Raw genomic sequence first — 26,922 nt, 5'->3', positions numbered from 1 at the left:
CCACGAGTAGTAATCCTTACCTTCAGAGACAGGGAGTGGAACTGCTTCTCAGCTCAGCATCTCTGACCCAGAGATTCTTATCCACAAGGATACAATGTAAAGCAAGGTGGGACATATCTACAGAGAACCTGCTGGGCTCCAGGGGCTGCAGTGAGGCAGAGAGAATAGCCCGAGAGTGTCTCTGGAAAGTGTGCTTTTAAATCCGTCATCAACATTATCATCTTCTTAAACATCTTCATGAGTTCAAGGTCCTCTCTGGTTCCTCGGTTGGTTCTTTCTGGAATCTTTCAGACTGCAGTAGCCGTGGAGAGGGAAGGGTGGGCAGCTTCCTAGCAGGAACCCCCTTGCCAGGATACACTGGGTTTCAACCATATGGGATCCCTGGCCTATGGGATGAACCAAGACCAAATAATTCATACTTTGTTCTCATAGTGCTTGATTCTTTCAAAAGAAGTTTTATTTATTATTTGAAAGGCAGAGAGAGAGAGAGAGAGAGAGAGATCTTCTGTCTGCCCAGAATAGCCAGGGCTGAGCCAGGCTGAAGCCCAGAACCCAGAATTCCATCCTGCTCTCCCATATGGATGACAGAAACCCAAGTTCTTGGGCCATCGTCACCTGCTGCCTCTCAGGCATAATAGCAAGAAGCACATTGGGAAGCAGGGAGCCAGGATCTGAACTGGCACTCCCCTATGGCACGGCATGGGGCAGATGCGAGGGAGCATAGTGAAAGAAGAGAGGCGGTGCGGAGTGAAAAGACCCAAGCCCTGCGAGAGATGGGAATGCACAGGGCAGCAGCTGCTGGAGTTTGCTGAGGAAGCAGAAGTCCCTGCAGCAGCCAGTGTTGCCCTTGGGGACCAAGGACCGAAGCAGGCTTCTGAAGGGACTGGTAGAGGAACATGTGGATGTTCTCTTGGCCTGCAGGTTTTGGAGTAGGTAGAAGGCTGTGGAGGGGAGACAGGCTGACAGGCTGCGCCTGGAGAGGCACCCTGTGTTGTTGGAGCTGCTTTGCAGCAGGCTCTTCATTCAGGGCCCCTCTGGGACACCTTCTTGCTTCCTTGGCCCCAGTCCCCCTGCAAGGACAGCTGGTGGTAGCTTCCCATCAGCCATCCTGTTATAAGGCTCCCCTCATAGTACCCAGAAACGTGCCTGGTGCCTGCCTGCAACCGTGTGGAATTGTGTGGTTCCTACCACTCACTGCTGCTCCCTAGAGTCTCCCTAACCCAAGTCTGTCTGTCTCTCCCTGCAGTCCCACCCCCTGTACCTGTGCAATGCCAGTGATGACGACAATCTGGAGCCTGGATTCATCAGCATCGTCAAGCTGGAGAGCCCCCGCCGGGCCCCCCGCCCCTGCCTGTCACTGGCCAGCAAGGTAGATCCACACTTGACCTTCACACGCCCTGAATTTCACCCAGCTCCCAGTTGTGAGGGGCTCTGTCCTCCTTGTCTCCTAAGAGTGAGGTGCCTGACTCCCTCAGGGTCACCCGACCCACGCCGGGTCTGAGGGGTGCTTTCGCCATCAACCAGCACTAGCACAACTTTCTGACTTTCATCCTGGCAGGTGCCTCACCCCCACCTTCCCCCATCACCTGAGTTCCTAAGCCCCTGGCCCTGCCCAGCACCAGACCAAAGTGGGGCAGCGGATGACTTCTTCCATCTTCCAGAAGCATTTCCTGAGCTCTGTGTGAGAACAGCAGAGACGGAGCCACTGCCCTGTGCGCTGAGTGTGTGTGCGGAGGGTGGTTAGATGGCATGGGCACTAGCAGGTGTCCTTAGCGGAGAGGATCCTGCTTCCAGGGAGAGTGAGAGAAGGGAGTGGACCCCCAGCCTTGGTCCAAATCCCTGTGGGTTTCCTGATCATCAGGGAAGCCTCAAGGAAGCAGCCTGGGTTCTTTTTCTTTTTAATTTTGTCTTTTTTTAAAGATTTTATTTATTTATTTGAGAGGCAGAGTTACAGACAGAGGTAGACTCCCCAAATAGTCACAACGGCCAGAGCCGCACTCATCTGAAGCCAGGAGCCAGGTATTTCTTCCCAGTCTCCCACGCGGGTGCAGGGGCCCAAGCACCTGAGCCATCGCCACAGCAGAGAGCTGGATTAGAAGAGGAGCAGCCGGACTTGAACCGATGCCCATATGGGATGCCGGCGCCGCAGGCAGAGGATTAACCTACTGTGCCCTGGCACCGGCCCCAGCCTGGGTTCTTCCCTCTTTGAGTGTCAGAGATGTGGGCCGGTTCTGAACTGGTGGGTGTGGCATCTCCACAATGCTGGGAGGGTCCCAGTGGCAGAGAATTTTGTGAGGGCGAAGCTGTCCTGCTTCTGGTGATGGTCGCTTGCCCCGATTTGTGCAGTTTGGATCAGTGTTGTTCATTCAGTACTTTGCTACACAGCTGCTCAGCATCTGCTTTGCGTTAGGCAGCGTGAGGGGGACGTGTTAGAGAGAGATGGGGAAGGAGGGTTCAGAGAAGCTCACTGCTCTGTTGCTTTTTCTTCTCCTTACCTATTCAGAGGTAATATGTGCTTGTTTACTCTGGACACTACAGAAAGGTGTAAGTAGGCTTTTAGAACCGCCCAGAGGTTCTGCTGCTGTGTCAGAGCAGCGCCTGCTTTCACACACGCACGGGTCCTGGCATCCCCTGCAGGCCTGAGACATGCTCACAGACACTGTGAAGCAAGAAGCGTGCTCAGTGCCCTTCTGTCGGGCCTTTGTTCTGTCGTCATAAAATGGGACTTTTATGCCCTATCCCATGATTATTATGAAGATGACAATAATGTATGTCAAGCGCCTAGTAATGCCTGAGCTAAAACAAACACCATAACAAAAACACGGATGGGGTTTAGAACAGTACCTTGGCTGCTGCCCTGTAACCATGGCCCTCGCTTCTTCCTCTGCATTCCCTCCTTGCCTGACTCCTCCCATCATCACTCTCTGGAAATTGCTCTCTAGTGGCTTCTTCTTTTTTATTTATTTATTTTTTAAGATTTTATTCATTTATTTGAAAGGCAGAGTTACAGAGAGAGGGAGAAACAGAGAGAGGTCTTCTATCCACTGGTTCACTTCCCAAATGGCCACAGCCACTGTAGCTGAGCTGAACAGAAGCCAGGAGCCAGGAGCTTCTTCCAGGTCTTCCATGTAGGTATAGGGGCCCAAACACTTGGCCATCTTGTACTGCTTTCCCAGACTATAGCAGAGAGCTAGATCAGAAGAGGAGCAACCAGGACTCGAATCAGCACCGTATAGGATGCTGGCACTGCAGGCAGACTTAGCCCACTAACCACAGTGCTGGCCCCACTAGTGGTTTCTTTTAAAAATATTACTTATTTTATTTTCATTTTATTTGAAAGGCAGAGAGACAGAGACAGGTACAATCTGGGGAGAGAGTGTCCACCTGCTGGTTTACTCCCCAAATGCCCACAATAGCCCAGGACTGGCCCAGGCTGAAGACAGGAGCCTGAAACTCCATCCAGGTCTCCCACGCAGGTGTCAGGGACCCAGGTCCTTGAGCCATCAACTGCTGCCTCCCAGGGTCCCCCTTAGTAGGAAGCTGGATTGAAAACAGAGGAGCTGGAATTCCAACCAGGCACTCTGATATGGGATGTGGGCATCTCAAGCATTGTCTTAAGCGCTATGCCAGTGCCCACTTTGATGTGGGGTGTGGGCATCTGAAGTAGCAGCTCAGCCCGCTAGTGCCACACTCCTGCCCCCGTGTATGTGTTTAATATGGCTCATGGGCAGGGTCAGAGACAGGTGAGGTCTTTGCGGAGGAAGGATTTGGAAACCACCATCCTCAATCAGCTCTGCTCTGGCTCTTCCTCTTGGTCCCAGTGGTACCATCACCACTGACCAAACTGGGGCTTTCAGACCAGACAGCCCTGTATTTAAAGGACAGCTCCTGCTGTCTCTATGTGACCTGGGTGCGTTAGTTCCCCTCTCTGGGCCTCTGTCTCCTCGTCTGTCAAAGGGGACAAGTAATAGGACTTTTAAGTAGTTATGAGGGTTTAATGAGACAGTACAGACGGAAGCCAGTAGCTCTCTGCCAAGCATTTAGGAATCACTCAATAAATCGTTGCAGTTATCGTTACTGTCATCATCATTGGCACCAACCCATGCGTTTAGATTAAACAAGGTTGGGATTTTTTGTGTGTTTGTTTTTTCTTCCCTTTCTTTTGTTATATCTTGTTCTTCTCTCAAACCCAGTAATTCTGGACTCTTCCATTCTTGTCACCACGCCCACCACCCTCGATCCAGTCACCCAGATCAGTTTCTGTTTCTTTATTAGCAGCTCCAAGCCATCCTTGTGATTTGCCAGGCCTTTATCGCCTCATGCCTGGCCTAGCCCAGTGGCCTTTTGCCTGGCAGGCGCGAGATCTGGTGGGGGCAAGCCCTGCTTGGTCGTTCAGCAGAGGCGTTCTGGAGACTCAGGTCCTGGGTGGGAATCCTGCCTCTGCTGCCTTTAGCTGGTGGCCCTGGACAAGTTGTTCAGCCTCTCCGAGCTTCAGTTTCCTCAACTCAGAAGTGGAGCTGGGTGAGTGCCTTGTAGGATCATGAAGAGTAGATGAAGCCATGTGTGCAAAGCACTTAGTTGATGTAATAATAACTGATACTTAAAGAACATTTCTATGTGCTAGGTACTACTGTAAGTGCTGTACACAGATTCATTTATGTACTCCTCCCCACGACTCTATGAAGTTGAACTCTGATGAAGGCTGCCAGAATCTTGCTTTTCATTCCTAGAACTCTGGTCACAGAGTCAGATTGTTATCCCAGCATACAGAAAGGGAAACTGAGGCACAGAGGAGTTAACTGATTTGTCCAAAGTCTCAAAGCTGGTAAGTTGGTACCAGAGCCAGGATTCAAACCCAGGCAGTCTGGGCAGAGTGGCTTTCCTTCCTCCTCTCTCTTAAAAATTTTCACCTGTTCCACTTGAAAGGAAGAGGGGGAGAGAGACAGGGCCATCTTCTATCTACTGGTTCAACTCCTCATGTGTTTGCAAGGCTGGGTCAGGCCAAAGCCAGGAGCCAGGAACTCAGTCTGGGTCTCCCAGGTGGGTGGCAGGGACCCAGTGACTTGAGCCATCACCTGCTACCTCTCAGGGTGCACATCAGCAGGGAGCTGGGATGGGTAACAGAGCTGGGACTCAAACCGGGCACTCCTGTAGGGGATGCAGTGGTCCCAAGTGGCACCTACCTGCTATGTCAAACGCTAGCCCCTTTCTCCTTTCTTTCCGATCCTTGCCACCTTGTACCTTCCCCTGCCTTGCTCTCCGGCCCAGGTAGATCCGTCTTCTTGTACTGAATCTTTCCTGGCAGGCCCAGCCCAGCCAGCCCGGGGAAGAGCAGGAATCCCTCCCTCCTGGCACACCTCCAGCAGCTGGGGTCTCTGCGCAGGCTTTCAGCACCAGGCTCTGCCAAGGCTAGATTTCACGGAGGTGACTCGGAGGATGCGGCGACTGAGGGGCCTTCCTACCCCTACCCTCCTCCCGCCTCACTTGTATCGGCTTTGTGTGTTGAAGATTGATGTCAGGTTTTGTGGGAGGCTAATAGTGGCGGGAAGGACATTTTGAAGTGACAAAGGTTTGAAAACTACTAGACTGTTCTGTTCATTGTGTTGTATAATACTGTTGTCAGCGTTATAATTTTATGTACATGTGTGCCTTATCTCCACGCCTAGTTTATGAGCTGTTCTGGAGAGTCTGGCCTTCCCTGGCTTGGGGCCCTGTGCACAGTAGGTGCATAGTCAATTTTAATGAGCAGGAGACAGACAGAGACTTGTGTGGCATGGAGAGGGAACTCTAAGGCCCAGAGAGGTGCAGCAGCTGACCAGTGAGCCCAGCGAGTAAGGGACAGGATACCAGCTGGCTCTCCCTGCTCTGGCTCCCACTGCACTCCCTCTCTGGCTGCTGTTGCTCACAGCCACTGGCAGCCTTGTCCACTGGCCCCAGGGCTGACCCACTCTGAAGCTTCCAAGAGGTCTCTGCGTTGTCTTTCCAAAGCTGAGGCTTCCTGTCTTGAGGGAATGCACGCACACACGCACACACACAAACACACACACACACACACACACACACCTGCTGACCAGCCTCTAGTTCCCCCAGAAGCCCTTTCTTCTTCCTGCTGCCCCTTTTCTTGGGTGCAGGTGAACAGGAAGCACGGATGGCCCCTCATCAGGCTGCCATCTGGCCCCTAATCTTTTCTTTCCTAGAACTCTGGACACAGGAACCCACTGCCTGCAAGTCCTGTTTGTTTTCCCCTGTTGGCCAACTCTCTGGGCTCTTTGATCACTTTTACAGCTTTGTAATTATGGGCTGTGATGGGCTGGGGTGTTTGAATGGCACGGTAATTGCATTCTACTGTTCCTACCCCAATTCTTCAAAGAGAAGAGGGTGGGGAAGTAAGAAAGTCTCCGAAGCAGTAAGCCTTTCCCTTCGCCATGCTCTTCCAGGCCCGGCTGGCCCAGGGTCTCGTTCTGGGGTGGGAACCCTGAGGACTTGGGAGTCCCAGTTCCATGGCAACTGGGTCACCTCTCCTAGCCCTGGACCAAGTCCCTGGAGCAGGAGACAGCTAGTACAATCCCCTCCCAGGAACTGCTTGTCTGCTGGCGCTGCTCCTGAGCCCTTGCTTGGAGGACGCAGAAGGTGGGAGGGGCCTGCAGGCAGTCACCAAAGGCGGGGTGGGCTTCCTGGGAGCCAGTGGGTGGGAAGATGGAAGCTGTGACCTCTTGATATCTTCAGCAGTTCCATTCTGAGGCCCATGAATTTCCAGTCAGCCTGGCGAGCCTGGACCCAGGCTGGGCTTGGGTGCCAGTAGAGGGTCTGGCCCATCTCCCAAGGAAAGGGGGTGAAGGAACAGGGAAGCTACCATCCGATCAAAATGGGGCCCCACTTGAGTGTCTCCACCACCCAGCCATGGCTCTCCTGCCTGCAGGCAGTGGGTTCAGAGGGGGCCCCTGGCCCCTGCCGCTGCCTGAGGAGTGGGGAGCAGGGAGTGGGAGCCAGGAGCTGCTCCCAGCCTGCCTGGCAGGAGACCTGCCTTAACAGGCTCTCCCTGGGAGGGCAAGCCGAGATCAAAGCCTGAGAGTCTGAGTAAGTCCCAGCACTGGCTCCTCTTCCTGCCACCACTACTTGCAGAAGGATTAACCCCTTCCCTGCAGGGGCCCCAGCAGTATGAGAGTGGTAGCCTGATGCCATTATAAGATGAACCTCTGCTCCAGGGGGGGAGCAGGAGCATGGCAGTGGTGGGCTAGGAGACCCAGCACCAAGGCCTGGACAAGCTGCTGACTCCCCCTCGTGCCTCCACCCAACCCTTGGCTGCTGTGCTCACCCTCCTGCCTTCCCCTGGTTTGCTCTCTGCTCTGCTTGGTTGGTGAATTCTGCTTTGTGAGCCTACTCCTGGGGCCCGCGCGGGGATCATGCACACGGCTGCAAGGTGGTCTCCTTGTGGGAACAGCCCCACCCTGCTCGAGCCTCTAATGGCACCCAACGGGAGAGGATGGAGGGCGGAGTCCTGGACAGGAGCCCCTCTGACTCCTTGAATGGAGCTAGAAAAAGGTTGGCAGGGAAAGAGGGAGATGGGCTGTGACAGGACTTTATCACAGAGGCCTGAGGGGAGAGTCGAGTCCCAGGATCTTGGCACTTTGCCTGAGCTGGGGGCTACCCTGCAGGCCCCTGTTGTCCGGCTGGGCTACACCCTCTCTGCACCCCTCCCAAGGGTGCTGGTCGCTCCCTACCTTTGTCCTCACCCCGCCTGGTGAAGGCAGACTGAGCGGGAGGGCAGGGGCTGTCTTGTTTGTCCTAGGCCCTAGAGCCAGGCCCACCACCAGGCACCCAGTAGGTCCTGGAGAAGAGTTTGCTCCATTACAGAAGGGCAGACTGAAAGCTGTCCCGTGAAGGCAGTGGTTCCCGGGTGGGCTCACGGGGCAGGGTAGGGCAGTCCCATGGGTCCCTTGCCTATATAAACGTGACTGGGCAGTGTGTGCAGAAAACTGAGAGGGGGCGAGGCTGGGCCATAGATGGCCTGCGTCCTTCTGTGACCCCGGCCAAATCCCTGCCCCGTGTCCCCACAGGCCCGGATGGCAGGTGAGCGAGGAGCCAGTGCTGTCCTCTTTGACATCACCGAGGACCGAGCTGCTGCTGAGCAGGTACCCAGGGACAGTGGGGAGTTGGAGGCAGGGGCTGGATGGAGGAGGATGAAGCTGCTGGGGGGAGGGGAAGTCACAGCAGCCCGTGTGGGCTCCTTGCCCCTGCAGCTGCAGCAGCCGCTGGGGCTGACTTGGCCGGTGGTGTTGATCTGGGGTCACGATGCCGAGAAGCTGATGGAGTTTGTGTACAAGAACCAGAAGGCCCACGTGAGGATTGAGCTGAAGGAGCCCCCGGCCTGGGTAAGCAGAGAAGACCCCCAGACCCCACTCAGCTCTTGCTCTCACCCCCACTTGGTCCTGGGACTACTCTGCCAAAAGTCCTTAAACTCCTGAGCTGAAAGAGACACTAGAAAGCGAAAGCCATGTAGTCCAATGGCACCCATCACCCCTGCGTGAGTGTCTGCCCCTCTCTGGACCTCATTTGCAGAATGAACAGATTGGACCAGATGCATTCTGAAGTCCTTTTCAGCTTTGTGGTTTCATGGCTCGGAGTAGCAGAGTCAGAATGGCCCCTGGCCAGTTTGATCCCTGGTGGGCAGGAAGCCTCCCCCTCTCTGCTCTCCTCCTGAGGGTGCTGGTTGCTCCCTACTCTGTCCTCACCCCACCTGGTGAAGGCAGACTGAGCAGGTGGGCTGGGGCTGTGTCTTGTTTTGTCCTACGCCTAGAGCCAGGCCCATCCCCAGGCACCCAGTAAGCCCTGGGTAAGAGTTTGTTGCATTACAAAAGGGCAGCAGCTCCTCGCTGGTGGACAGATCCCTTTCCCGGCTTGCCTTCACCTGGGTTTTCAGGTCGTGGTTCCCATAGTGGACACCTGGATGACCCTCTCCCACGAGGACCATGGGCAGAGGGGGACCGCATCTCGGGTGGCAGACATGGGAACTCCAGGCTCCTTATGGATCTCCAGGGCTCCTTCCAGAACCATGACCCTTTCCCTCTCTGCTCACTTCCCCAGCCAGACTACGATGTGTGGATCCTCCTGACGGTGGTGGGCACCATCTTTGTGGTCATCCTGGCCTCAGTGCTGCGGATCCGGTGCCGCCCCCGCCACAGCAGGCCGGTGAGCAGTGCGGGCTCCCTGGAGAGGCTGGTGTGCGGACTGGTGTGGGAGGGTGGGGAGTGGGCAGGAGAATGTGTGGAAGGCAGATGCCCTTATGCCCATGAGATGGGTCACGTGTACACACCCCAGCATCTGTCTTTGTTGAGCTCCAGCAGCCTCCCTCCATTTGTTCTTTTGTTCATGCATTCATTCATTCATCAAACCAAGCTCCTGTTAGGTGTCAGGCACTGCTGAGGATAGTGCATGAACAAAATGACAAAGAACCAGATAACAAATCAAATACTAAGTAAAAATATGTGACAGTCTAGGTGGGGGTTTATGCTGTGGAGAAAAATAAAATAGCAAAGCGGAGAGAGAATGCAGTGGGCCCAGGGCTAGTTTTTGAAAGCAAGTCCAGGGAAGGCCACGCTGAGATGATGTGATAAAGGCTGTAAGCAGGCGAGGGCGTGATCTGTGCAGGGATCCGGAGGAAAGTGACCGAAAAAGAGAGAAGAGCCAGTGCCAAGGCCTTGAGGCAGAAGTGAGCCTGGCGGGTCGGAGCAACAGTACGAAGGCTGTGTGGTGGAAACATAGCAGGCGAGACGGTACTGCAGCAGGCGAAGTCAGGGAGTGCATGGAGCCCGGCTGTATTGGGTTGTTCAGGCCATTGTCAGAACTTTGGTCTTCCTCTGGGTGAAGTGGGAACCATCGGAGGGCTTTAAGCAGAAGAGGGGCCATGATCTGACTTGAGTTTTAACATGATCCCTCCTGCCGCCATGTGGAGGAGAGACCACAGGGAGGCAAGACTAGAAATGGAATCCACATGGCAGCAGTGGGGGCTAGGATTAGGGAGACAGAGGGAAGAGGATGAGGAATAGTTCGATTCTGGGTATATTTGGAAGGTGAAGCCTAGGCTTACTAATGGCGCGATTACTAACGGGGAATCAGAGAGAGAGGAATCAAGGTTTCTGGCCTGAGCAACTAGAATGCAATTGCCGGCCAGTGCCGCGGCTCACTAGGCTAATCCTCCACCTGCGGTGCCGGCACACCGAGTTCTAGTCCCGGTCGGGGTGCCAGATTCTGTCCCGGTTGCTCCTCTTCCAGGCCAGCTCTCTGCTGTGGCCCAGGAGGGCAGTGGAGGATGGCTCAAGTGCTTGGGCCCTAAACCCGCTTGGGAGACCAGGAGAAGCACCTGGCACCTGCCTTCGGATCAGTGCGATGTGCTGGCCGCAGCTGCCATTGGAGGGTGAACCAACGGCAAAGGAAGACCTTTCTCTCTGTCTCTGTCTCTCACTGTCCACTCTGCCTGTCAAAAAAAAAAAAAGAATGCAATTGCCATTTCCTGAGATGGAGAAGGCTGGGGGGTGGGCACAGGTAGGTGGTTGGGGTGGTCAGTGGGATTAGGAGTTGAAGTTGGGCCGGGTAAGGTTGGAAGTGCCTGCAGAGGTGTCAGGCAGCAGGTTTCTCTCCTTGGTCATCTGGGAGGAAATGGTCAGTGACAGGAGCAAGGGCTGGCCAGAGCCACGCTTGAGCTTTGAAAGGACAGCTTCCTGGGTTGACTGGCCACGTGATCTAGTTGGACGACTGGGACCTGAGACCAAGCTGGGACCCGTGGTGGGGGAAGATAACCCCTTGCCCCATTCCAAGCCCTACTCCTCTTCCCCAGGATCCCCTTCAACAGCGAACAGCCTGGGCCATCAGCCAGCTGGCCACCAGGAGGTACCGGGCCAGCTGCAAGAGGGCCCGGGCCGAGTGGCCAGACGCCAGTAGCAGCTGCAGCTCAGCCCCGGTGTGTGCCATCTGCCTGGAGGAGTTCTCTGAGGGACAGGTATGGCAGGCATGTGGTTCACGGTGCAGAGCAGGCTGAGAAGGGAGACGACCCACTGCCATGGGGGTGGACAGGCCTGGGGCTGGCAGAGGCGCCCTGGCTGTTATCTGTGTCCAGTGTGTCCTGTGTGGAGCAGAGGTAGGGGATTGCCCTGAGGTTTGGTTACTTTCTCTGGCTTTCTTGAGAGACAGCCCTGCTGTTTGTTGGGAGGGGACCAGTGCCAGAACGTGTTTAGATGCATTATCTCCTGTTAGCCCCAGGGCTCTGAAGGGTGGGGGTAGATTCCAGTTTTTATCCTCACCTTACAGCAGAAAACTGTTAAGCAACATGCCCAGGGTCATAACATCACTAAAGCTCACACGGTTCTATCCTGTGGTGAGGTCTTTTGCAAGGGGATGATAGCACGAAGGAGAGCCAGAGGGAGTGGAGTGGGGGAGGGGGAGGGTGGAGTCCTGGTTTCCGGCCACTCCTGTGGCTACTGAAACATTTGGTTTGGACCCCCGTGTTTTCTCCAGGAGCTACGAGTCATTTCCTGCCTCCATGAATTCCACCGTACGTGCGTGGACCCCTGGCTGCATCAGCACCGGACTTGCCCCCTCTGCATGTTCAACATCGTAGGTAGGAGGTGGACCAGGTACTCCCCCACGTGCCTGCGGATGGGTCTAGAATGTGGCTTCCCCCTGGGAGAGGGTTCCTGTCCCGAAGCTGGGAGAAAGCAGATGGCCACAGTCGCTCCCGCTGGGCGCTGCTCAAGGAGGCCTGGTCTGAGGGGAAGGGGCAGTCGCACTGTAGCCATCTTCATAATTTTAAAAGTTATTTGTATTTTATGACTTTGTTGATTCTAAACCTGGGGGATTTGTATATTTATTATTTGAATTTTCTGGTAATAAAATATCCTATTCTAACAAAAATCAGTATATTCTGACGATTTTCTAAAAGATGAAAGTGGAATGAGTATCTCGAGGAAAGAAAACCTTTCTCTAGTTCACCCAAAGAGGCAAAGTGGGCAGAGAGCCGGCCTGGGGGGAGCGAGAAGTCACAGGGCACAGGCAGGTGCGGGATGGCTCGTGGCAGAGTCTAATAGCTTGATGACAGCCACGCCTTCCTGAATGTGTTCTCCATAGGGTTTTGGAGTCAAACACCTGTGCTCTTGGTTCTTTTTTCCAGAGGGAGATTCATTTTCCCAGTCCCTGGGACCCTCTCGATCTTACCAGGAACCGGGCCGGAGACTCCACCTCATTCGCCAGCATCCCGGCCATGCCCACTACCACCTCCCTGCTGCCTACCTGTTGGGCCCTTCCCGGAGTGCAGGGGCTCGGCCCCCACGACCTCGTCCCTGTCTTCCATCGCAGGAGCCAGGCACGGGCCCTCGGCACCAACATCCCCGGGCTCCAGGCGAACAGCAGTGCCCGACAGGGGCCCAGCACCCCTACACACAGGGCTGGGGGCCGAGCCGCCTCCGATGTAGCTCACAGCACCCCACTGCTGGCCCAGGGCCCCTGCGCCGGGCCAGGCCTCATGACAGCAGTGGGTCTGGAGAAAGCAACTGCACCGAATGTAGTGGCTACCTGGCAGATGGGCCGGCCAGTGACTCCAGCTCGGGGCCCTGTCACGGCTCATCCAGTGACTCAGTGGTCAACTGCACGGACGTCAGCCTGCAGGGCATCCACGGGAGCAGCTCCACCTTCCGCAGCTCCCTGAGCAGTGACTTTGACCCCCTGGTGTACTGCAGCCCTGAAGCGCATCCCCATGGGGAGGAGGTGCAGCCCGGCGTGACCTCCCGGCCCCGTTCCTTGGACTCGGTGGTGCCCACAGGGGAGACCCAGGTCTCCAGCCACGTCCACTACCACCGCCACCGGCACCACCACTACAAAAAGCGGTTCCAGTGGCATGGCAGGAAGCTTGGGCCAGAAACTGGGGCACCCCAGTCCAGGCCTGCAGTCCCTCGGACACAGCCCCAGCCAGAGCCGCCGTCTCCCGATCCGCAAGTCACCAGGTCCAACCCAGCAGCCCCTTCAGGACAGCTCCCCAACTCACAGCGGTCCAAGGCCCTCCTGGAGCCAGCCCCCGGCCCTGTAGAAGCCTCCAGCCACAGCCCCAGCCTCAGCAGTCTTTATGACTTGCAGAAATCCAGCCTCCCTGGCCGGCACCCACAGCGGAGACGGCGGGGCTGCCCCTCGGAGCCTCCACCAGCCTCTCGGGCCCAGGACTTGACTGTGCACCCAGCTTGCCAGATGTTCCCCCCTTTCAACCCCAGCCTGGCATACCCTTGGCCCCCAGAGGCCCACCCACTGATCTTCAGACCTCCAGCCCTGGACCGGAGGCTGCTACCGGAAGCCCCAGGCCCCTGTTACTCAAGTTCACAGCCAGTGTGGTTGTGTCTGACTCCACGCCGGCTCCTAGGACCGCACCCACCTGGGGAGGGGCCTTCTGAGTGGAGTTCTGACACCCCAGGGGGCAGGCCATGCCCTTACCCACACTGCCAGGTGCTGCCAGCCCAGCCTGGTGAGTTTCCAGGGGAAGTGGGTGTGGTGGGGAGACGAGAGGAGAGCTGGATGTCGCGAGATGGGAAGCCAGCCAGCAAGGGGTTGATGGAAGCTAAGAACAGCTGGCACAGCAGAGGCCATGGGCTGGAGTCCTGGGGCCTTGCTCTTTCAGTTGCCAGCCCACAGGGAGGCCCCGAGGGAGGCACTGGCATGGCTGAAGCATCAGCAAGGGGTGCTTAGAGGTTTGGGGCAGTAGCTCGAACATCAGTGTTTTGGAGCGCTGCCAGTGGTCATAGCTCAATATTAGCTCCAAATACAAAGAAGGCCAAGAAGTGTTCCCTGGGGAGAGCATGATCTGACAGGAGAAATAATTACAGGTAACCATAATACCAGGCCAAGTGAGATGATCTATGTGCGCGATGAACAAGAATAGAAATCAGAGGCCGTTCCCCGCAGTCCCATGGGCCCCTAGATCTTCTCCTCTCACCCTGTGGGGAAAGAACAACTGGAGCTTCCCTTCCCAGCACCCTCACAGACAAGGCCAACCACCCCTCTGTGGGGACTCAGCACATCCCTGCTACTGGTGACAATGTCAATTCTCAGCTTTAACTTGGTAGCTGTTGGCCCCAGACAAGGGCACTTCAAAAAGTTTGTGGAAAAGCAGAATTAAGAGATGTTTATTTGGGTGGCAAAACACTTGAAATCCACGTGTAGCTTTTTCACACCATGCATTTAGCAGGAACGTTTTGAAGACCCCACATCCTCCCCTGCTTCCAAAGCCCCCCTCCCCACTCTCCCCCTTCTCCTCCCACAAGGGGGTGGCCCACAGCTCTTTGAATGCAGCCATTGCTAGGCAACCCCCTTCCACCTAGGGAGGGTACCCAGAGAGCCTGAAGCATAGGCCTTCATGTCTAGGAATCCTACAGGCAGGACCTGAGAACCGCTGTCAATCATTCACTCAGTCATTCATTTCCTCTGTCCACCCTGTGTGCTTACCCTGTGCTAGATCCCACACCACAGCCAGACTCTGAGGACAGGGAACCTGCCCGCCAGGAAACCCCCAAGTCCGTGGGGAGACAGGCATGCCAACAGTCGCATTTAGCAGACAACTGCCCCACAGAGCGTGTGATGCAAGCTTGGGCTGTGTGTGTAGACCCTGTTGTGTGTGTGCTTTCAGTGTCGCCAGCACCAGATCTCCGTGACCTCCTTTGATTTTTCAAACTGAGACTAGTTTCAGTGGGTCCCTTTGATCAGTCCTCACACCTACTCAGTGCCAGGTGCTGTTCCTGTGTCTCTGCTGGCTCTGTCATTTTCTCCTTAAGTCCGGTACTGATGGCCGCTGCCGGTGTCCTAGCCACAGCCTGAAGATTCCTGCAGGAGACTCCTGGCTCCCCGGGCGCTATGTCAAGCTGCGACCTGCTCATTGAGGGTTGTGTCCCCAGCCCCACCCACGTGCCCCCCTGGTGCTTCCAGGGCCATCTGCCTTATGACAAGCTGTCCATAAATCTCCAGACGTTCTGTGTCATCCACAACAAGCAAAAATCCAACCTGGGGTGGCCTTCAAGGCTCCGGCAGCAGCCAGCCTCCAGCCTCCTTCCCCACCTCATTTTCTTTTTCTTTTTTTTCTTTTTTTCTTTTTTTTTTTTTTTTTTTTTGACAGGCAGAGCGGACAGTGAGAGAGAGAGACAGAGAGAAAGGTCTTTTTGCCGTTGGTTCACCCTCCAATGGCTGCCGCTGCCGGCGCGCTGCAGCCAGCGCACCGCGCTGATCTGAAGGCAGGAGCCAGGTGCTTCTCCTGGTCTCCCATGGGGTGCAGGGCCCAAGGACTTGGGCCATCCTCCACTGCACTCCCGGGCCACAGCAGAGAGCTGGCCTGGAAGAGGGGCAACCGGGACAGAATCTGGCACCCCGACCAGGACTAGAACCCAGTGTGCCGGCGCCGCTAGGTGGAGGATTAGCCTAGTGAGCCGCAGCGCCAGCTCCACCTCATTTTCTACTCTTTCCTTTCCCTTGCCCCACCTCATGCCGTAGCCAGACCGGGTAAACAATTCCTGTAGCTGGAACATCTGCAGCTTTCCCTGATCCCGCAGACCGACTCTGCAAGGCAGTTCACACATCCCCACTCCAGGAAGCCTTTCTGACTGCGGCACTTGGATGTGGCCCTCCCCTTCCTCTCTGTTCTCCTTGTGCCCCCGGTCCTGTCCCACGGCCACAATAACCATCTGCACGCCAGCCTTCTCTCCGGAAAAGCTGTCAGGTCCCTGCTTAGTCTTTCTGGTCTTCTATTTGGCTCCTGGTTGCAGGCCAGATTCACATTGAAAGCTTAATGAGTGCCGATCCCGTGAGTGAATGAAGAGTAAATACCAGGAACACACTGGGTGGTATGTTTCTTTTTCCCTCTTAGTTGTTTTCTCTCCCCGTGCCCCAACCAGGCCCCTCTCAGCTTTGAATCTAATCACTTGTCCAGACACGTGGCTTGCTCCGCCCTCCCCCCCCCCCCCCCGTCCCCTCCCAGCACGCTGTCTTGCAGGTGGGAGACGAAGGAACTTAGCCTGACCCTCAATGACCTCTCTCTTCCTCAAACACAGGCGCAGAGGAGGAGCTGGAGGAGCTGTGTGAACAGGCTGTGTGAGACGAGCAAGCCTAGCTCCACCCAAGAGTGTGCTCTGCATGACTCGGGGGGCCCTACCTGGCTGGATCCTGTTCCTGAGAGAAGAACGGACCTCAGCAAACACCCCTCTTGGCCATAGTTCCTGGAGCCACTGGAAGAAGAATGGCAATGGTGGATGGCAGGAGGCGCTGTTTCCTGCTCCCAGCTCCACACCTTGTTTGCAGAACACATCTCCAGTGCAGCAAGTCTGTGTCCCGCCAGGCAACCAGCTGCTGCCTGTGTGCACGTGGGGGCTGGATCCCTTGAAGGCCCCTTTTCAGAGGGCCAGAGCTAGTTATGGGTAGCCAGGCATTCCGTTACAAAGGTGCTGCTCCATTCCCCAGCCCTCCCGACTCTCCCTTGCCCCAGGCCTCACGTTCACAGCGGCAGGCGGGTTCAGCTGAGTGCTTGACCCCGTCCCATCTCCTCCCTGGGGTGAGCAGCATTGGTGCAGCAGCATTGGTGCTGCCCAGTGAAGCTGCAGAATCAGCTCCATCACTCTCCTCCTCTGCAAAAGGACCCGGAGTAGCGAGGGGCTCTGCAGCTTCTCCAGGCACTGCCTTCCTTCCAGGCGTCTTGTCCTTCGGTTGTCAGACGCACAGTGTGAAGTCAGAGAGGAGGCTCTGGGAAGCCAGGCTGTAGAGTTCTGTCCCTGGAGTGGGCCAAGCACGTTGAAGAACCCACGATGGAACCTGCCGTCTCCAGACGCCTTTGTCAGTCCAGCAGCCCCAGTTCCTCTGGGGACTGGGGTGGGGGGGGGCATCGTGGGGAGGGAGTAACTCCTCCTGAAAGGGCTCCTGTCTGCACGTCTCACGTCTCTCAGCAGATGGACAGGAGGGAATTTCTCCCAGACTTCCTCCGAGAAGAGGGAGGATGGACTGAAGGTAGAGGCGGGAGGATTACAGCTGAGCAGGGACAGCAAAGAATTCTCTGGGACAAGTTTTGTCTTGGAGCAAGGATGAGGATCAGGGGAGAACAAAGGAAAAGCAAAGTGTAACTCTTGGGTTTGGAGGGCCCAGAGGCCTGCCTCCCCAGTAGAAGCCATACACGAGCCAGGGACCCACAGAAAGGGTGCACACGAGTGGGCATGGAGCAAGCAAGTCTGGCCTGGGCAGCCCGTGCCGAGTGGGCAAGGGCCAAGGGGCCTCCTTAGGGCGACATTCAGCCCCAGGGCATCCTGTTGCGGGCCCCTCAGGCATTATCCCATTTGGAATGTGAATGTGGGGGGCAAAGTGGGCACAGGACCCCTTTCTTCCCTCACAGTGAGTGGGAAGACAGCAGCTAAGCACCCACATGGGTATTTATATCTGAACCAGACAGAAAGATGCTTGAATCAGGCAACTATGTTGAGAAATGTATTTATTTGCTAATATATTTATCCATAAATGCAATCTGGTCTTGTGGTTTTGTTTTGTCGTTACTGTCACGCAGGGTAACTGCTTCATTTCTGTCTACACCGTAAAAAATTCCATCAGAGGCTACCCTCATTTAGGAGAGTTTAGGGTAGAATGGGGGGCATGGCAACAAGAACTGGTTTGTAAAGCCCCTAAAAGCATAGCATAAAGGTGAGAGAAAGCAGAAAGCATGCCTGGATTGTCATCTTGGCTCAGTTAATTTGTATTCCAGTGACGTTGTGACCTTTAGCAAATAACGTTCTGCCTCACTTCCACGGGCCTGCTACACAGAGTTGTTGCTGGGCTGACATGAAGGAGCAAGTGAAACATGTCCCCAAGTGGAAAGTTACTATTATTGAGAGAGAATAAATCTAAACTCCAGTCTCAGAGTCCATCTGAGCACAGCGTGGGAGCAGCAACCAAAACTGGGCCTGCCTTGTCCATTAGGAGGCCAAGCTAGGCCAGGACAGCAGCACCTGAAGCCATTTATCTGCCCAAGGGCCAGTCCCGATACACACAGCCCGACAGCGGTTCCCAGGGCCAGGACCACCCTCGCCTCTTCCTCCCGCTCCATCTCCTCTTCTGCTCCGAGAAAGCTTTGGTAGGGGTGGTGGCCGTCTGGAGCCCAGTGTCGAACCTGCGTGCAAAGCATTTGTTTTCCTATAGTTTAGTGGAATGAGAAGAGAAAGGCGCCAGGTCTCCCTACACGTGTTCCTTACTAGCTGCACAACGTATAAACGACCAGCTGGAACGATCAAGCGTACCCCTGGTTTTTAAGAAGAAAAGTGCGTTTTTCGCGCGTGGGCCCGCAGGCCAGCGTTCCTGGGGACGCGAGAGGAACCCCTGGGGCGCCGTGACAGTTGGGGGCCGGGGGCGTCTTGCACTTGTTTTCGGTCTCTGCAGAGACAACCCAGAGGGAGACATTGGGCTCGCTGCCCAAGCGCTCCTTACAGCGCAGGGCAAAAACGGACCTCGGCTATCCCCGCGGGACGCTTGGTGCCGGCGGCCCAGTTCAAACGGCCCGCATCACGGCATTCAAGCTCGGGCCCGGTTTGGCGCGCGCAGGCGCCAGCCGCGCCGCCCCGCCCCCAACGGGGACGCGCCGATCGGCCCAACCGCCGCGTCCGTCTCGCCCTCGCGCCGGCCCAGGTGACTGCAGGCAGCCCCGCCTCCTCAGCCCCGCGGGAGAAACCATCTTCTCAGGCGGGGGGAGGGGCGGGGCCGGCGCCCTCCCACACAGGAACAGGAAGTGCGAGGCGCCGGAAGTCGCGGGCATTCTGGGTAGTCAACTGTTTACTTCCGGCGGCCGCGGAGGCTGTGGCTGCATCCCCGGCTAACGTTGTGCTTCTCGTCGGAGAGGATGGCTCTGGAGACCGTACCGAAGGACCTGCGGCATCTACGGGCTTGTTTGCTGTGTTCGCTGGTCAAGGTGTCCGTCGGGGGCCTAGCTGTAGGGGTGATGGAAGAACCACCGTGAGGGAAAGAAGTTGGAACGAGGCTGGGGGCACAGTGAAGAGAAACTTAAGAGCCAGGGTTCTGAGACGTGGAGAGTGGTGTGGGAAGTCGAAGAAGCCATTGTTCTGGTCGTTGGTTCTCGGTCTTGGCACAGGCCTGGCGCTTTAGCTGACGTTTGGTCAGTCGAGGGTGGGAATGCCTGACCCTGAGGACTCTAAAGAAGGGAAGAGACAGAACCGAACTGGGGGAGAGGAGAGGAGGGAGTCTGAAGGTAGAGCTTGGTTGTGAAGCTTTGGGACCTGCTGAGACAGCCAACATGGGAACCAAGAGACCAGGGCGAAGTATTGAGAAAGCTACCCCCGCCATTCATCATTCATCTCATCACTCCTTTTCTTCTTTTTCCCCGTCTCAGACCATAGACCAGTTTGAGTATGACGGCTGTGACAATTGTGATGCATACCTACAGATGAAGGGTAACCGAGAGATGGTATATGACTGCACCAGCTCTTCCTTTGATGGGTAAGCCCCCTCGGATGTTCACCCCACCCAAGGACGTAGATGTGGAGCAGGCTTTCAGAACCTTAATCCTGGTTGGCTCAGAAGTTGCCTTTTTCTTTCTTTCTTTTTTTTTTTTTTAAGATTTATTTATTTGAGGCCGGCGCCGCGGCTCACTTGGCTAATCCTCCGCCTGCGGCGCCGGCACACCGGATTCTAGTCCTGGTCGGGGCGCCGGATTCTGTCCCGGTTGCCCCTCTTCCAGGCCAGCTCTCTGCTGTGGCCAGGGAGTGCAGTGGAGGATGGCCCAGGTGCTTGGGCCCTGCACCCCATGGGAGACCAGGAGAAGCACCTGGCTCCTGGCTTCGGATCAGTGCAGCGCACCAGCTGCAACACGCCGGCCGTAGCGGCCACTTGGGGGGTGAACCAATGGAAAAAGGAAGATCTTTCTCTGTCTCTCTCTCTCCCACTGTCTAACTCTGCCTGTCAAAAAAAAAAAAAAAAAAAAAAAATTAAAAAACAGAGTGGCAGAAAAGAGAAGTCTTTCATCACCTGATTCACTCCCCAAATGGCTGCAATTGCCAGAGCTGGGCCAATCCAAACCCAGGAGCTAGGAGCTTCTTCCGGGTCTCCCATGGGGGTGCAGAGGCCCCAGCACTTGGGCCATCTTCTACTGCTTTCTTAGGCCATAGCAGAGAGCTGGATCAGAAGTGGAGCAGTCAGGACTTGAACTGGCGCCCACATGGATGCCGGCACCAGCCCTTCAGCAGTTACTTTGAGACATTCTAGTTCTGTGTATCCTGTGCAGTGGCCATTAGCCATATGTAACTATTGAGCACTTGACATTTAGCTAGTTCAAATTAGAATCTGAGTTTTCAAAAACTTTATTTATTTGAAAGGCAGGACAAGAAAAGAGAGGAACATACAGCATAGAGCACTTCTGTCTTACTGGTTCACTCCCTAAAGACCTGCAACAGTCAGGTTTCAGACTGAAGCCAAGAGTCAAGAACTCTGTCCTGGTCTCCCATGGTGGCAGGGACCCAAGTACTTGGGCCATGCTCTGCTGCCTTCCCAGGTGCATTAGCAAGGAGCTGGATCAGAAGTGGAGCAAGCAGGACTCGAACTGGTACTGGGATATAGGATGCTGACATCTGATGTCATAAGTAGCAGCTTAACCCACTGTGTGTTCCACAACCCTGGAACCAATTAAATGCTTTCACTGTGAAATATATGCCAATTTTAAAGATTTAGCATGAGAGAAAAAGCTTAAGGTATCTTTCACATTTTAAATTAATTATGTGTTGAAATGATAATTTTTTAAATTTATTGGGTTAAATGAAATGCTGAAAAATTCATCTTTAAAATTTTTTATTATATTTGAAAGACAGAGAGAGACAGTTCTCCCATCCACTGATTCACTTCCCAGATGCTTGCAACAGCCAGGGCTGGGCCAAGCCAAAGCCAAGAGCCAGGAACTCAATCCCGGTCTCCCAAGTAGGTGGCTGGGATCCAAGTATTGAGCCATCATCTGTTGCCTCCCAGAGTACAATTAACAAGGAAGGTGGCATTGGAAGTGGAGTCAGGACTTGAACCCAGGCACTTGGATATGGATGCACTGTCTTAACTGCCCACCTTGAGTCTGATGTTTTTGTTTTTAACTCTTAAAGGTAACTACTAGAAAACTTAAAGTAAAGTGTACTATTTCTGTTTCCATGGAACACTGCTTCACTAGACTGCCAGCTTGGTGATGGTGGGTACTATGTTTATCTTCAGCACCACTCCTGGCATAGGGCCAGGAAGGTGTTAGCTGCTGAGTAAATGTTAGGTACATGAAGACCCTTTTTGAAAGTGAATGAAAGGGAATATACAAAAATTGCAGATTATGGCCCAGAGCTGATGCTTTTAGGGATCTCTGGAAGGCCCTATAAGAAAAAACGTTCCTTTGTCAAAATTGTCCAGTAGGAGAAGCGAGAAACAAGAAATTAAGTGAACAGGAGCCAGAGGATGGTGTTGTGAACAAATGAATGAGGAGGCTCCCATCTGTGCGTAAAGTGCCCTGTTAACTGCAATGAGAGAGGCTAGAGTTACACTCTCAGGTACTTGCTAGGAAGAGTGATGGGGAGGTGAAGTGTTTGCTTTTTTTTTTTTTTTTTGACAGGCAGAGTGGACAGTGAGAGAGAGAGAGAGACAGAGAGAGAAAGATCTTCCTTTGCCATTGGTTCACCCTCCAATGGCTGCCGCGGCTGGCGCGCTGCAGCCGGCGTACCGCGCTGATCCGATGGCAGGAGCCAGGTACTTCTCCTGGTCTCCCATGGGGTGCAGGGCCCAAGCACTTGGGCCATCCTCCACTGCACTCCCTGGCCACAGCAGAGAGCTGGCCTAGAAGAGGGGCAACCGGGACAGAATCCGGCGCCCCGACCGGGACTAGAACCCGGTGTGCCGGCGCCGCAAGGCAGAGGATTAGCCTAGTGAGCCACGGTGCCGGCAGTTTTTGCTTTTGAGAGAGAGAGAGAGAGAGAGAAGTGTTTATATAACAAAAAGTTTATCACTTTAGTCATTTTTGAGTGTGTAGTTCAATGGCATTAGTGTATTTGTATTGTTGCACAATCATCACCATCCATCTCTAGTAGAAGTTTTTAATCTGCATCCATCAAACACTAACTCACCGTTGCTATCTCCCCCAGTGCCTGGCAACCACTGTTCTTTATATCTTTCACAGACTTAACTACTCTAGGGACTTTATGTATCTGGAATTATACAATATTTGCTTTTTTGTGATTGGTTTATTCCAGTTAACGTAATGTCTATAGAATTTATCAATGTTGTAGCATGTGTCAAAATTTTCTTACTTTTTTAAGCTGAATAATGTTTTGTTACATGCATTTATAGTCTATTTTGTTTATCTGTTCATCCATTGATGGTCACTTCAGTTGTTCCCACCCTTTGACTATTGTAAATAGCACTTCTGTGAATATGAGTGTACCAGCAGCCTGCTTTTAGCTCTTTTGGGTATAGATCCAGAAGTGGAATTACTAGATCATATGTTAATTTAATGCTTCAATTTTTTGAGGAACCACCATACTATTTTCCTTTGTGGCTACACCGTTTTTTGTTCACACCAACAATTTATCCCCATCCCTGCTGACACTGTTTTCTAAAAAGTTTTATAATAAAGTTAGTTCCACATTTATTTTATGATTTATTTATTTGAAAGGCAGAGTGACAGAGAGGAGAGGCGAGAACAGAGAGAGAAAGATCTTCCCATCCACTGGTCCACTCCCCAAATGACTACTTGCTAGGACAGGGCCAGCCTGACGCCAGGAGCCAGAAACTTCATCCTGGTCACCCATGTAGGTGGCAGGGGCCCAAGCGCTTGGGTCGTCTTCCACTGCTTTCTCCTGCACATCAACAGAAGCTGGACCAGAAGTGAAGCAGCCAGGACTGAAGTGGCGCTGTGACATGAGATACCGGCACTACAAACAGCGCTTAAGTTTCTCTGTTGTGGACATTTGGGAAGTGAACCAGTGGATGGAAGATAGCTGTCTTGCCTCTCCTTTCTGGCACTCTGCCTTTCAGACCTGATTTGGTAGGCAGTCATTAAGCATTTGATTGCGTGCATGAATAACAGAAAGGACCGCTGTAGCTCTTGAGAGCACCAGATACTTGTCTCTCTTGCTCACAGAGCAGGCCTCTAGCCTTGGGATCGCCTTCCTGTTACCAGTGTTCCAGAGGCAGAGCGTCAGGAAGGGACTGTTAGGATAGTAGGGAGAGCTAATGCTTAATTTTTTAAAAATAAGATTTATTTATTTGAAAGAGTTACAGAGAGAAGGAAAGAGAGATCTTCTGTGTTGGTTCAACTCCCCTGATGACCATAATGGCCAGGACTGGGCCGAGCTGAAGCCGGTGGCCATGAGCTTCTTCCAGGTCTCCCATGCAGGTGGCAGGGGAACAAGCACTTGTGCCATCTTCCACTGCTTTCCCAGGCCATTAGCAGGGATCTGGATCAGCAGTAGAGCAGCTGAGACTTGAACCTTTGCCCATATCGGGTGCCGGCATTGCAGGCTATGACTTTACCCACTACACCACAATGCAGCCCTAAGCTAATGTTAACACCTGTTCTGTGCTGGTCTTTGTACTAGGTGTTTTCAGCCCATTTTTCTGACCTTTACTAATGAAATTTTGAGAGAGATTTCCATATATATTTCAGGCTGCAGAACTTATTAGAAGAGAGCCTGGCTGGGGCCAGTGCTGTGGCATAGTGGGTTAAGCCACCACCTGCAGCGCGGGTGTCTCATATCGGGGCTGGTTTGAGTCCTGCTACTGCACTTCTGATCCAGCTCCCTGCTAATGTGCCTAGGAAAGCAGCAGAGGATGGCCCAAGTACTTGGGTCCCTGCACCCATGTGAGAGGCCCAGATTAAACTCCCAGTTGCTAGCTTTGCCCTGGCCGTGGGGGCCGTTTGAGGAGTGAACCAGTGGAAGAATGGCTCTCTTTGCCTCTTCCTCTCTCTCTCTCTCTCTCTGTAACTCTGCTTTTGAAAGAAGTGAATAAATCATTAAAGAGAGAGAGCTTAGTTCAGTCTTGCATCATTTCTGCTGGGAGGATCAGCAGTTGTGTGTGCATGAGACCCCATCACCCTTTGATTGTGTCGGTTGTAGTCGCTTGTACTGCCTGACTGCTGCTGAAGCTGCTCTGTTTCCCAGGGACTCCCCTGTGACTGGCGGCCCGAGGACAGAAGGGCGGAGGACCTTTGATCCTAGCTTTGTGTCAGCCCCTTCCCAGCGGCAGAGCTGTTTTCCCTGCTTTCCAGTCATGACTCACTACGTGGCTGTTCCTTAGGTCTCCTCTTCCAGAACTCCTGTGCTGGCCAAGCAGCTCCTTGGTCTCCCTGCTTTCTGGCAGGGGATGCTCCAGCTGACTGTTTCTTTTCCCTCCCTAGAATCATTGCCATGATGAGTCCAGAAGACAGCTGGGTTTCCAAGTGGCAGCGAGTCAGTAAGTGTCTCCCTTTCTCCTGTCCTGGCCTATCTGTGGTGTGTTACTGTGCCTCAGGTCTGGTGGGGCTGTCCTAAATCACCAGGAGGTACGACCTTGGTGGGGAGAGATGGGATTGTTAGAAAGACCAGGAAGCCGTGTCCTGTGCCTCACAGCCACTTGGAGCCAGAAGTGTTGGCTCTCTTGGAGTTGTAGCATGTCTTTAAGTGTTAGCCTAAGCCTCCAGTTGCTCTTTAGTTTGAACTCACTCCCAGTGCAATGTCCTTTCTTTTCTCTCAGGTAACTTTAAGCCAGGTGTGTATGCGGTGTCAGTCACTGGTCGCCTGCCTCAAGGTAATAATCGTGATAACAGTCACTGCTCATTTACTGTACCAAGCTCTACTAAAGTCCTTTACATGAATTAATACCAATCCTTGAGCTTTGAGGTTCTGCATTTTTAATGAGGAGATGGAAGCACAGGTTAAATAACTTGCCTGAGGTCACCCAGCTAGGAAGTGAGGAGCCAGAACCCATTGCTTTAAATTACTACCTGTGTTCGCCTTCCTCCTCTCGTTCTTGGCACTTGCCTGGGTCTGCATTGGGAACAAGCCCACCAGACATGGCTGGATGAGCAGTCTGGGAGTTCCAGTTTGCGTGTAGCCCCTCGAGGTGGCAGGTGAGGGGCTTTTCCTAGCCTTCTGAATCTTCCCTCACAGAGGTGTTTCTTTTCCTGCCACAGGAATCGTGCGGGAGCTGAAAAGTCGAGGAGTGGCCTACAAATCCAGAGACACGGCTATAAAGACTTAGCAAGATGCAGGGCAGCGGCACCTTTGCTCGCCACCTCTTGTCTCTGCTTATTTTCTGTTGTGGAAGTAAACAGGCAGAACTTCAAATATTCCCACTCTCCGACTCAGACTCAGCAGACTCTTGAGAGCAGCACATCATGTCCCCGGGCCTTTTCACTGTCTTTGGACTGCTGCTGAGGGTGGGAGGGGTTTGGATTGGTGGATCAACAGAGACTGAATGGAGGAAAGAGTAGGATGCTGATTTTCCTACCCAAGGCCAGGACTCTGGGTCAAATGCCAATAAACACAAACCCCTGCATATTTTTTAAGACTTATTTATTTGTTTGGAAAGCAGAGGCAAAGCAAGAGAGTTGTCCATCTGCTGGTTCATTCCCCAGATGGCCACAACGGCTGGAACTGTGCTGATCCAAAGCCAGGAGCCAGGAGCTTCTTCTGGGTCTCCCACATGGGTGCAGGGGCCCAAGGACTTGGGCCATCTTCTACTGCTTTCCCAGGCCACAGCAGAGAGCTGGATTGGAAGTGGAGCAGCCGGGACGGCATCCGGTGCCAATATGGGAAGCCGGCACTGCAGGCAGTGGCTTTACCTGCTACACCTCAGTGCCGGTCTCACCCTAGACATTTTTTAAGGCCATGAGACACGTCTTGCCTCCTTCTCTGTTTCTCTTAGGCACAGTGAGAGCTGGCTCTGTGAGTGCCTGCCTAGAGCAGCAGAGGCTCTCCTGCTCCCTGTTGGCTGTCTCTGAGCCTCCAGAGTTGCAGCCTATCCCATATGCTTCATGGGTGTCACTGGAAGGTCTGCTGACCTGAGGTTGGGTCACCCCTCAGCCTGCAGTCCTAGTGTCTAGTGGTTGTGTCTCTGTCCTCTGGACCTGGTACACGTGTGCCCCTTGAAGACATCCTGAGGCTTCTTAGTGCCCTTTGCCCCTTGACCATGTTTGTTTCTCCTTGTCTGGTTTCTGCCAGTCTTCCTATACCTTAGGCCAGTTTCACTTACTCACACTTCACATTCCCTTAACTGGAGACCCTCAGACCTCAGGTGGCTTCTGGATCTTGGTCTGTTGCATTTGTGCCTCTGTGGAAGGTGGACCTGTTTGTTCTATGCCCTATTAGGGGATTTTGAATTAATGTCGCATTATTGGCCAAGGTGAGTCATTTGTTTTAGAATAAGAAATTCACCTAAATTCTCAGTGATTTAAATTTTCACAGAAATCCTGCTAGTGTACCATGTTGAGTTCTGTTTCTTATTGTCTGTAAAACGGGAGTAGTTATCCCTGCCCATTTCCCTCAGGATTGTTGTGGTTAGAATTAAAGCAACATGGTAATTCTGTAAGTTTATAAAAGTTAGAAGTCATATATGCTCCTTTTCTTAGCCATTGAATATATACAGTAAATGTACCACTAGCCAAAGTAGTGGGGAAGAAGTACCCAGAACCACAACTTTTTTTTTTTTTGACAGCATTAGACAGAAAGAAAGGTATTCCTTCCATTGCAGAACCACAACTACAGGTTGAGCTCAGAGATGCCTGCCCCAGGGCTGTGTGCCCTGTAGCCACCTGGTGTTGCTAGTGAGTTAGTTTGTCCTGTTACCTGGGGCCTGGAGTGTGTGGAAAGGAGGGGAGGTGCTGACTCTCCCGGATCTGTCCCCGCTTGTCCTCATGGGCCAATG

At 53.8% G+C, this 26,922-nt stretch overlaps 2 protein-coding genes across 5 annotated transcripts in view; both read left to right on the top strand.

The window, feature by feature from the left end:
- Positions 1–17,523, top strand: part of RNF43 (ring finger protein 43) — a 67,200-nt gene extending 49,677 nt beyond the window's left edge. For all 4 annotated transcript variants that reach the window (XM_051824779.2, XM_002719265.5, XM_051824778.2 and 1 more), the window contains 8 exons: positions 1,247–1,369; positions 8,058–8,132; positions 8,241–8,372; positions 9,085–9,189; positions 10,835–10,996; positions 11,512–11,614; positions 12,164–13,501; positions 16,071–17,523. In XM_051824779.2, coding sequence (XP_051680739.1) covers positions 1,247–1,369; positions 8,058–8,132; positions 8,241–8,372; positions 9,085–9,189; positions 10,835–10,996; positions 11,512–11,614; positions 12,164–13,501; positions 16,071–16,114 — 2,082 coding nt within the window. In that variant the 3' untranslated portion in view covers positions 16,115–17,523. The remainder of the gene's footprint in view (positions 1–1,246; positions 1,370–8,057; positions 8,133–8,240; positions 8,373–9,084; positions 9,190–10,834; positions 10,997–11,511; positions 11,615–12,163; positions 13,502–16,070) is intronic.
- A 1,182-nt stretch (positions 17,524–18,705) lies between these two features.
- SUPT4H1 (SPT4 homolog, DSIF elongation factor subunit) lies at positions 18,706–25,556 on the top strand. Its single transcript, XM_002719266.5, has 5 exons — positions 18,706–18,955; positions 19,394–19,500; positions 24,416–24,471; positions 24,751–24,804; positions 25,190–25,556. Exons 1-5 carry the CDS (start codon positions 18,887–18,889, stop codon positions 25,255–25,257), a joined length of 354 nt encoding a protein of 117 aa, XP_002719312.1. The 5' UTR covers positions 18,706–18,886; the 3' UTR covers positions 25,258–25,556.
- Positions 25,557–26,922: the final 1,366 nt, after the last annotated feature.

The sequence above is a fragment of the Oryctolagus cuniculus genome, chromosome 17 (assembly GCF_964237555.1).
Source record: "Oryctolagus cuniculus chromosome 17, mOryCun1.1, whole genome shotgun sequence".
Classification (NCBI taxonomy): Eukaryota; Metazoa; Chordata; class Mammalia; order Lagomorpha; family Leporidae; genus Oryctolagus; species Oryctolagus cuniculus.
The sequence above is the reverse complement of the archived record's forward strand: the minus strand, read 5'-3'. Positions and strand labels throughout refer to the sequence as shown.